Source organism: Cervus canadensis, chromosome 1, assembly GCF_019320065.1.
Source record: "Cervus canadensis isolate Bull #8, Minnesota chromosome 1, ASM1932006v1, whole genome shotgun sequence".
Lineage (NCBI taxonomy): Eukaryota > Metazoa > Chordata > Mammalia > Artiodactyla > Cervidae > Cervus > Cervus canadensis.
The window spans coordinates 20,425,809-20,437,169 of record NC_057386.1 but is presented as its reverse complement, the minus strand read 5'-3'; the positions used below and the strand labels follow the sequence as shown (position 1 = coordinate 20,437,169).

The 11,361-nt window shown below is 42.8% G+C and overlaps 1 protein-coding gene across 2 annotated transcripts; it reads right to left on the bottom strand.

The window, feature by feature from the left end:
- Nucleotides 1-57: 57 nt before the first annotated feature.
- On the bottom strand, nt 58-10,820 carry KLHL11 (kelch like family member 11). 2 transcript variants are annotated; one of them, XR_006269443.1, is made up of 3 exons: nt 10,212-10,820; nt 3,943-5,596; nt 58-1,964 (listed from the first exon to the last, which is right to left on the bottom strand). XR_006269443.1 is itself a non-coding variant. In XM_043468816.1 (2 exons), the coding sequence occupies exons 1-2, from the start codon at nt 10,754-10,756 to the stop codon at nt 4,015-4,017; spliced, it is 2,127 nt and encodes a 708-aa protein (XP_043324751.1). In that variant the 5' UTR covers nt 10,757-10,820; the 3' UTR covers nt 58-4,014. The 2 variants fall into 2 exon arrangements, 1 of the variants encoding a protein (XP_043324751.1); XM_043468816.1 differs by having other exon boundaries at nt 58-5,596.
- Nucleotides 10,821-11,361: the final 541 nt, after the last annotated feature.

Sequence of the window (11,361 nt, the reverse complement as noted above, 5' to 3'; positions counted from 1 at the left end):
AGAAGGAAGCAATTATATTCAATAGTCCATAATTAAAAGGAGAAATCACAGTGCAAATCAGCTCTAAAGAAAAACATTTATTTAAAACTTACATCAAGACGATTAGTAGCTCTAACAGAACAAGGGAGCTTTAGGAACATAAAACAAGCTATTTTACAAGGTAATGTCTCAGACTGTCCTAAATTCTACCTCTCTGACTTAATTAAAGGGAGACAGTCAAGATTATACTTGCGGTAAGATAGGGGCTCGATACTGCTAGCCCAGAAAACTCACTGTATCAACTTGAACTAAGTATTTATTTTACATATAACTCAATGAGCCCCCGCACATAGACCATAAGATCTTCAACCACATAGCAAGCACTACTTTTCAATGAGTGCAAGTGCATTAGGCTGAGGATTAAGTTAACAAGTGCTCTAGATTGCATGTGCTTCACGGTCAGACATTCGCAGTAATGGCCATATACAGTAAGACAAAAGCCCAAGAAAGGTGATCAACACAGAGCAGTTACGTGGCTATCTAATTAAATTCCTTGAAGCAAAATGACTACTGTATTGTGTCACTGTTACTGTACTACATCACTGGGCTGTGAGCTGTTCTGTCTCCAGTGACCAAAACATGTTATAATGTAAGCATTATAACAAACAAAAATGGACTATTCTCAAGAGAGTAACAAGCTGGAGTGATAAACTGTGCCAAAATGTTTAATAATTTGAAAAAGGAGAGACTGAATTGTTTCTCCAAATGGTCTAAGGTTAAATGAGAACCTATAAACACCCTATTTTTCTAGTGTAGGCAGAGGACTGGCTTCACAATTCTACGTATTTGGAAAAGACATGAAATGTGGCTGATACACCCTTTTTAAGCTTAGTTTGAAGCAAATACAAAAACCATCCCTTTGGTTATGCTTGATTAGGCCAAGTAACTAAAATGTACAATTTAGCTTACCTGTCTACCTATGTATAGTGTTCATATTAGAATTATGAAGCAGAGAATGAAGTATTTAAACATACCACATGCTACACTAGTCAAGAAACATAAAAGAGGGAAAAAAGTAAGTGTGCTCTAGAAACTGCCTTACCGGCAGCCTGAAGAGTTTAATATATAAAAGCACACAAATCTGCCATAAACATTATCTTTCCAGCTTCAAACCTCTGTTTTACATAAAAAAAAGATTTCAATTTATTTTTTGGTCCCAGAAATACTATACAAAACCCAGTAATCAAGACAAAACTGATGTCCATACATTTTTAGGTTTTCTTTTTTTTTTTTTTAAAGCAAAATTGTTTTAAATTGGCACAGCAAAAGCAAAGTTGTATATCAAGATACACAAGACTAATCATGCAAACAACTGCAAATGGGAGGCATTACTTAAACATTAAGCTCATGACTGACATTCTCAATATGTACACCGGCTTTTTTTTTTTTTTTAAACTGTGGTGGGGTAGGTATACTCAAAGGATATCCATTCCAAGATCTAAGCAGCCTCACTTTAAGTTATATACAGTTCTTACTTTTTGATATAATCAATTCCCCTCTTTTCCCTCTATAAAACAAAAGCAACAACAAAAAAGGTTTGCTTAAATACATGTTAAGCTGCCTTTTTAAAGCTGTATTTTTAACTTCTTAAATTGTCAAATGCAATCTTTAGTTTTCATTAAAAAGGAAATTTCTTTCCCAAAGAGCCATTTCAGGCTGGTCATCATAATCAGAACCTTTCCAAATGCTGAGGGATGTTATTTCTCGTTTAAAATGTCAGAATGTCAGCCTTGAACAGATTTAAGCAAATCTGGTTTCTTTCCTTATTAACAAGTTAGTTAGGATATTTTAGAAACACAAGTTATCGATGTGAAATCACAGGTGAATTCAAATATGAAAATTAGGAATTCAGTGGTCAGGAACCCTGCACACATGATCATGCAAGGAAGGACTTACCCTCTCTTTCCAGCCATGGCCTAGGCTGCCTGCCGAGTTAAAAAACAATAGTTTCAATCACGTTTTCAAAACCAGATTATACCTAAATCTTATGAGTTGTGGCTTCTGCTACATCATGTGAAAAAAAGACAATCCTACAAGTAACTTGGTAAAGACTATCTCAGAAGACATCTCTGAGACCGAAAAAAAAAAAGCAATTAAAAAACCTGACATCACACCCTCCTGGAAAGAAACTGGTACCTTAGTGAGATACTAAATTATTTCAACACCATCACTCAGAAAAGGAAGTTTGCTAGTATATCAGAGAGAAATGAGAACGCCATTCAATGAGCTTTTCTGTCTTGCACAGACCTCTCACAACTAATCAGCAATTCTCAGAATCTAATAACTTTTATTGAAATAGCTACAAATAAGTGGAAATTAAGGAAATGGTAGAGATGGGGTAGGATAATATATTCTTATATAGAAATAGACTTGCAGTTTCCCATCCCTACCCTGGGCTAAATTAAATGCATTTAAAGTAGATTTCCAACACATTTTTCAAAAATGTTCTTAGGCAAGGATACCAATTTAGAAATTTCAGGTAATTTCTTAGTATAGAGTCCAAGGGCTAAGCATTAATAGTCCTGCAGCACACTGAGAGCCAAAATTCCTGGTTGTGCTGCTTCTTTTGATGTTTGATCCAACTGGTAAGAACTATAATGAACTAACTGGGGGGGAAAAATCACTGCACTTGGAATTTACCTTCTAGAATAGTATTCCACAATGTCTAAGAAGGTAGAAACATTCTGAAAAAAACAAGAAAAGTATACTGGACCCCACACTTCAAACCACTAGAGCAGGAGTTTCTTACGTTAACTGAGTGCTAAAGGTCAACCTATGTGATAATCTGCATACTGCCTGGGCACAGGTAAGAAGATCAGAAGAATGCATTAGAATAAAATAAAAGATAACCACAGTGATCAATTTTTAAGAGCCAAATGTTGTAGTCTAGGCTCCAGCAAAGTTCCAATGAAGGTCTAGTGCAAATGGATAAAACATTGTAATAATCCAGGTTGAGAAATAATAAGGCTTCTCTTTAGCAACATTTCCCTGAACTGTTACTTCTTTCCTATTTTGAAAAAAGTTTCTTTTAGAAAGGAATGATGAGGATTCCATATAATATGCATTAGAGCAAAATTTAAAACTAAAGGCATTGAGTGTCGATTGTCATAGGCATTATTTACACTCAGTAACTTATCTTCAAATAACTCCTGAAAAAAGTGTTTTAAAATTTTTCAGTGCCTTTGATTTCTTAATCTAGACTAGTAATATTTTTCTGCTTAGAGAAACAAATTTCAAAGATATAACTTCCTCTGTAATCAATTCATCAGCTAAAGATCAGTACTCTTGCTAACCACCATTATCTCAGAGTGATGGCCTGAAGTTTATAACAGAGATGCTAAAGAAATGAAGAATACTCCATAAATGCCAATCACAAATTTCTCATCAGTCATGTCTTCTAGAAATAAACAAGATAGTATTTCAAAATAAACAAAGACAACAAAATAGCAATGCAAACATTGTGAAATCATCTTGCTGAAACATTGTGCTTTTTCCTTCAGACTTCAACCTCACTATTGCACATTCCTCCTATAGATGAGGGCTCAATGCATGTATTCTGATCTTGTCAAAACCAACCATTCAGGAAAAAAAATGAAAAAGATTATCAAAATAAATGTGCAAATAAAATCGGTGCTTAAAGCATGTTCAAAACATAAGTCCCTAAGACAAAGAAGTTATAAACTGTTGGCAGAAAAACAACCAAGTAACTACACCTGGTTTTTCCATTTATCTTTAATAAGATCTTATTTTGCCAACATACACACAAACCAACGACAGATAAAGACTGCAAACTAACAAAAATTACCACGTACTGAACTGATTTTCCCATTCTTCAGTTTTTAACTGTATTTCCTTTATATGAGGTGATAATCCATTCATGTAGAAAATAAGTTATTGACCTACTTTTTCAAGTAACAGTCTGGGTATCTTCAGCCTTATGAAAAGGTCTGTTTTAAGCTGCACACATCAAAGAACCTAGCATTCTATCTGAGAGCTTGGCACTCGCCGCATGTTTAGGGCATGTCGATGTATTTCTTGCATCTGTCTGATCCGGTCCTTCTGCCACATTAAGTTTTGAGGCATAGGGTATCTCTGAGTGCCATGCAAGTACCGGTATGGAATTCTCACGTGGCAGGCAGTGGCTCGACAACGGGGTTGTGGCATGGGAGGAAGAAGCATCCACCGCTTTCTCTCAGCACAGTATCGGTAGGCTTCTTTCCGATACTGTTTGTCAATATCATCACTGTTTTTCCAGCCTCCAATAATGAAAACGTCATCTTTGTAGTAGCAAATGGCCGCTCCTTCAATGCTTAGGACTTCCGGGGGTAAACTTTCAAGGATCTCATCAGAAACCTGGCTGGCAATTTTTCGTATCGCCTCTTCATTTTCTAAAGAATAACTCTTGGGGCAGCATGAGGCTGTCTGATAAAAATTTGAGTTGACCACAGACATTTGGAAAAAGCAGTAATTGTCAATAAGCGGCAAAGATTCCACATCTTGCCACTGTCGAGTCTCTGTGTCATAGCAAGTAATGACAGCCTTTAATCCATCTTCAGTGTCCCGGTCCACAGGAGTGCGGGCAGCAATGTACACAAACCGGTCTTCAATAGCGAGCGCTTTCACATCCCGAAGAATCTTTGGCGCTGATTCCAAGTTGTGCCATTTATCTAGCTCGGGATTATAAACAGTCACATCTTTAAAACCAGGACTGAAGTTGCCATGTCCTCCAATGCTGTAGAGCTTCCCCTTGACTTCTGTTAGCCCAAAAGAATGCTTCCTTGTCATCAGACTACAAACGTGTTCCCAGGTATTCAAATTTGGATTATACCTTTCCACAGTTTTAGCGAACCCTGGTTCCATTGACCCAGCAACATACACGTAGGATTCTGTTACTGCAACGGCATGTCCATCAAGGTGATTATGGATATGGGGTAGGTTTACCCATCTGTCCTCATCGACAAAATATCCCACACATTCACTTAAATAGTCCCCTCCTTCTGACACGCCTCCAATAACCATGATCACGTCCATATTTTGCCCAAAGCGAGGTAATAATGAGACATGAGAAGCAGCATGCTGGAATGTGCCAGACTGTATGTTCTCAGCTCTCAGAGCATGCCTCTCCACTGCATCAGCCACCAATTTGACGCAAACTTCATTATTGGCCACCAGCCTCTCTGGTTTGACATGACGAGTAAGGTAAGTAGGTTTCATCTGGGACAATCTGAGCAATTTAAAAAGTTCTTCAAAGTATCGCTCTCTCTCTTCAGCATTTCTCTGAACCCACTTCAAAACAGTTTCGAATAGAACCTCTTCGGAATCAACTGTGATCTCCAAGTCTGACAGCCAGTCTCGGATGAGGTGGAAAGGTAAAGTATAAAATTCCTCATCCTGAATTACTTTGTGGAAGTTTCTCCGTATCATATCCGCCGCTTTCAGAGCAAGCTGGCTTAGGGTATACATGTGAGCTAAGCTATGGATGGCCACACAATTAGAGAGATGAAGCTTTTTCTTGAGAAATTCTCCACAAAACTCTTTTAAACGAATTAATAGGAACCTAAAACCAAGAAAAAGAGGGAGGATTAATTTTCAAATGTGCATACTTTGAAAATGCTCTTTGAGAACATCTAAATTATACAAACTGAAATGTAACTTTCATCTCATTTCATTCACGACACTTGAGGGGAAAAAAAGCAAATCCTCCCAAATTAAACAGGATTGTGTGGGAAAGTATGTTTAAAAGCATATGTAAAAACCATCTTTATATATTTTATTTACATTAGGTAGCTTATATGTAATTATATATTATACAAAATTTTGTGATACACACACAAAAATGAAGTTTTTGATTATGTGAGGTATTTCAGAACATATCCTTTAATAAAGAACAACAGTCCTACACTCTGTTTCCACTGTAATTTACCCTTGGCAAAGGCAAACCTCAATCCAAACTTGTCTGTGCCATCCTGCCCAAGTCCCTGGCCAGCAACCAGTCTCTTCTTAGATGAGGCTGGGTCTCAATGAAGAGACTTCCTTAAGCATCAACTACATGGTATAAAAACTGTGACTCCTGGGAGGCTGTCTGGTCAGATTTCAGAGGGAATGGCAGTGCAGGCTTTGTGTCAGAGGTTTTAATCTTCTCTTCACCAGAGCTTTCTCCCTGAGTAACCTGGGGGAGGAGAGGGGGCAGGGGTGGTGTTCAGGGGCTTTGTCCTGAGCTGGGTTCTCATTAAAGCAGGAGTGGCAAGGCAAACTCAAAGATCTGAAGAAGCCAAGAAATAAACCAACAGAAAATGTGTAGGCCCGTCCATATTAAAAAGCGGTTTGGCATGTAGCTGACTAGATGTTGTTGGCTGACATAAATTAATCTGGCAGAATTAAGCCCTAAGGGTGGCCAATTTGAGACCACTGCTAAGGAGTAAGGGCATGGCAACCCACTCCAGTATACTTGTCTGGAGAATCCCATGGACGGAGGAGCCTGGAGGGCTAAGAGTCCATAGGGTCACAGAGTTGGACACAACTGCAGCGATTTAGCACATACACTGCAGCGATTTAGCACACACACTAAGGATTAAATCTCCAGAACGGAGAACATAAACAATTTAAGAATGACTTCACCAGTCAGTCCAGGCCTCTTTCACTTCAGTAACCACTTGCTACTATGATTATTGTGCTTAATAACTAACTGACTAGTGATATGAAGATGAATTTCAAGACAGGCTCCCTTTACCCTCTTCAGGGAGCATACCATCTCAGACATAAGACAAAGACAAGGCAGAGTGGTAAGAGCTCTAGTGGCTCTCAAATATGCCTGGGTGCCAGGGTCACTCTTTCTTGGGTTTCCCCACCTTCTACTTGTGATTTTTGGCAGGTGCTCCAAGTAAGCCAACACATACCTCCTTGGACAGGTGTTTGGAAACACTGCTCTATGAAAACAATAGCTGCCTGTGGTATACTAGCCATGTGTCACGTGACAGGGATCATGCTGGGCACTTCCTATTATCGCTTTACAGTATAAGTGCCCTGTAAGGAAGATATGATCAACAGACAGACTATATGGGGGAGAAGGGGTTGTAAAGGAATAATCCTGCCTCAAAGCTGATGGGTAAGACTGGCTGTGATGGTTGCAGGGCATAGTGTCAAACACAAAGTGGCTACTCAGCAACTGACATATGGAGAGAAGTTAAAGTTTTAAGTGAATTGTCTGGGGGTGTTCTCTCCTCTCCTCACCAAAGTCTCCAGTAAAGGAGGGGTAAATCTGAAAGAACACAAGCTCACATGACAGAAGAAAACAGAGAGGGAGTGAATGCAATGACCCTTCTCTATCCATCTGCATTCAAAAAACCACTCCTTTCAGACATACACCTGCCACATTCCACCCCACCCTCAAATAGATGACCCAGTATCATGCTTTGAGAAAACAGAAGCAATCAGGCAAAAACTTCTTTTTCCCATTATCCAATCCTTTTTTTTTCCCCCAGCCACATCGAGAGGTTTGGAGAATCTTAGTTCTTCAACTAGGGCTTCAACCTGGGTCCCAGCAGTGAAAGCAATGAGTCCTAATCCCTGGACCACCAGAGAATTCCCTCCCACTATTCAATCTGTCTGCCTACAGCTGTAACCTATACTCTGCCTTCCCAGTCCAACTTCTCCACTTTTAATATGGATTCTATCCCCTTCTTGGTTTCAAAGACTCTGGTCCTTATAACATCAATTTCTCCTCTTCCACAGATTCATTTTCATCAGCACACAAACATGCTCCAGGATTTCTCAGGGTGTGTGCATGTGTGCTTAGTCACTCAGTCGAGTCCAACTCTTCTGCGACCCCATGGACTGTAGCCTGCCAGGCTGCCCCGTCCATGGCACTTTCCAGACAAGAATACTGGAGTGGGTTGCCATTTCCTCCTCCAGAGATCTTCCCGACCCAGGGATCAAACCCAAGTCCCCTGCACCTCCTGCACCGGCGGGCGGATTCTTTACCACTGAGCCGCCTGGGAAGCCTATCTCCTAGCTTACAGAGGGAAAAAGACCTCCCTGGATGACTCCTCACACAGGTCCATGAGTATCATTTCTCTGATCCTCTTGACAGACTATTTCTTAAATACTATTTTTTAAAGATACTGTATTATTTGGCTGCTTGAGGTATCTTTTAGTTGTTGCATGTGGTATCTAGGGTCCCAGACCAGGGATAGAACCTGGGCCCCCTGCATTGGAAGTGCAGCATTTTAGCCACTGGACCACCAGGGAAGTCCCAATGGTCAGACTTAAATGACTCTTGTCAGTGCCATCAATGACCTCTATTACCACCAAATCCAATGATCACTTACAAGTGACAGAGTTGACATGATTGGCCACTCCCTCCTTGATACACTCTAGCCTTCCATGGGAACAGGTGCTCTGCTGGAATCTCTTTAACATTCTGGAGAACCCCAGAGCTCAGTCCTTTGGTTTCTCTTTTCTACCTACACTCTCTTCCTACGTAATTTTAACCAGTCCCAAAGCTTTAATTACCATCTATATGCTAATTTCCTCCCAATCTCCAGCTCCCAATGCTCTTCCATCCAATGTCCTATTAGACATCTAGTAGAAGACATTTCCTGGACCAAAATCCAAACTTCTGATCTTCCTCCCAAACACCTTCCTGCAGTTTTCCACATCTTAATCAATAATAACTCCCATGTTTCCAATGGGTCAAAAAAACAGCAGTCTTTTCCCTCATCCCTCACATCAAATCCACTGGCAAATTTCTCTCCTCTGCCTTCAAATACATCTAGAATCAAAGCATGTCTCATCACGTTTATTTCTCCCTCCTCAGTCCAAGCCTCTACCACCTCTGTAACAACCTCCTAGTCTCTCTGCTTCTGCCCTTGCAGCCCCTTCCCCACCACCTCATACTTTTTCTCAACACAGCAGAATTCTCCAAATCAGACTGCACCATTACTCTACCCTAAACCTTCCCATGTTACTCAGAGTAGGAGCCCAAGCCCTTCCACAGGCTGACACAGCCCTGTGGGATCTGGATCCATCCCCATTACCACCCTCAGGCCTCTCCTACTTCTCTTGCCCTGCATCCCTCTGATCCAGCCACACTGGCCTTTTGCTATTCTCTAGCCTCCAGAGAAGTTCCATCTCAGGGTCTTTGCACCAGAGATGTCCCCTACCAGAAACACTCTTAACCACACCTCTTTCGATTCTTTGCAAATGTCTTTTTCTTCAGGAGGATTTCTCTATCCATTCAATTTTAAAAAACAGCTTCTTTACATCAACATTTTCTGTATGACTTGCCATCCTTATTTTTCAAAATAGCTACAGCAATCATCCAACATGCTGTTTTATTTGCCATCCGTCTACTTATGTAAGTGCAATGCGGAAAGGGACTTTTGTCTATTTTGTTCACTGCTGAATCCCCAGATGCTCAGAACCCAGTGTCTGACTCAGGAGGTAGTTGGTGAAATAACAAATATGCACATAGAATACTGCCCCAAAAGGCTCCTCCCCATCTCCAAACTGCATTCACCTGCTTCCTAAATAGTTTCTGGAGTATCCATCTGGGCCCTCTAAAACCCATTTTCCACAGTAGCAAAATCATCTTAAAAATATTTCAGTCAAATCATTTCTTTAGCCAGTTTCACATCACCTTGTAAAATCCAAACTCCTTTTTCCAACTCATTTCACACACCCTTCTCCCCTTCACCACCTAGATCACGCAATTTTCCTTTTTTTACTTCTCTAAGCCAAACGAGATGCGGGGCCTTTGCGCTATCTGCCAGGAATCGTCATTCCCCATCTTTGCATGGCCAGGATTCCCTTGCCATTTAAAGGTCGGTTTAAATGTCACCTCCTGAGAAAGGTCTTTACGCAATTACTATCCTTTTAAAATGTCAACACTGTACTCATTAAAAACGGACTTTTTCATTGCCTTTGTCTCTTCACCTGGAGACACGACCCCTCGCCTGAATGGCCGGCTGCACCCTCTGTGCCCAGCGCAGTGGCGGCCCCACAACACACGGCAGGCGCTCAGTAAGTATCAAACGAATGCACTTCGTTAGGGCTCACTCGAGCCTACCCAGGGCACTGCCCTCCCCGCCTTTTCCCGCGCCCTCCCTGGATGCGGCCCGCGGTCGGCGAGCATCTCCACCCCCGCCCTCCGCATCCCGCCTCCGTCCCCCTACCTGTCGGCCAACTCCAGCACCTCGTGCACACTGCCCGTGCTGACGCGGATGCGCCCGGTGTACATGTATTCGATAACGGCTTCCACCGTGTCGGGTTCGGGCCCGGGCTCGGAGCTCCACTTGCGCATCTCCACCCGGCCCGAGCGGGACTCGGAGAACTGACCCGAGAGCAGGGGCGTGAAGTACTCGGTGGCGGCGGCCAGCACCGAGCGGTGGGCCCGGAACTCTCGGCCTCCCGCACCGCCGAAACACAAGGTGATGTCGCAGAAGAGGCCCTGGCGCCGCTGTTCGTTCTGCCTCCACGACAGCTCCGAGCAGTGAGAGCTGCACTCGAAATCCTCGGCCTCCGGGCCCGGGTCGCCCCCGCTTGCCTCCATTGCAGATAAACCAGGCCCAGGCCCGAAGTCCACCGTGCCGCTACCTCTGACTTCGGCGGCCAGCCCCGCGGAGCCGGCGGCGGCTGTCTCCATGCTCTCCATCTCGAGCACCTGCAGAGATGCAGCCGCGGCCGCCGCTGCCGCCGCCGCCACAGCCGCAGCCGCCATCTTGACGCCGCCGCGCCCGACTCCTCAGTCCCCGAACGATTCTGCCGTTCTGGTACGACACAGAGGGATTCTGGGAATAAATAGTGGGCGCGGGGCGGGGCCGGCCGCCGCTGGGTCTGCGCACGCGCCGCCGCGCCTGTCCTACGGCGTCCCTCTCCAGTAAGGGGCAACTGTTGTGCTCCTGTTGTGACTGTCTTCCCCGGAGGCCGCCCATCCCCATGCCCATGGGGACGATGGCTCTTTCCTCCTCCTAGAGAGCAGCGTGTTCTTCGTGGTCGTTTTGTGAAACAAAAGCCACCTTAGACCCTCACCCATTATTGTCTTGAGTGGCACCGTTGGATTTCTATTTAAAGGTTTAGATTGGCCTTGGAGTAAAAATGGAAAAAGAAAAAAGATTTGAGACTGAGGCCCAGTTAAGTGGATGAGGGTGAGCAAGTAACTTAGTCTTTGAACTAATTTTTCTTTAAAAAATGGGATACTGTCTAACTTGGCAGATAGCTGTGAGGGTTAAATGAGGTGTTTAACCTTCAGCTGTTTTTACATAGTGCTTGGTGACAAGTACTGTTCCATACATACTAGTTTAAAAGATGAATAAAAGCCACTTT

What these genes read in the sequence shown, in the direction of transcription:
- KLHL11 (XM_043468816.1), bottom strand. Translation starts at nt 10,756, where the DNA reads ATGGCGGCTGCGGCTGTGGCGGCGGCGGCAGCGGCGGCCGCGGCTGCA. An exon ending in GTGCTGGAGTTGGCCGACAG is followed by an intron (nt 5,597 to 10,211) that starts GTAGGGGGACGG and finishes TCTTGGTTTTAG; the next exon opens with GTTCCTATTAATTCGTTTAA.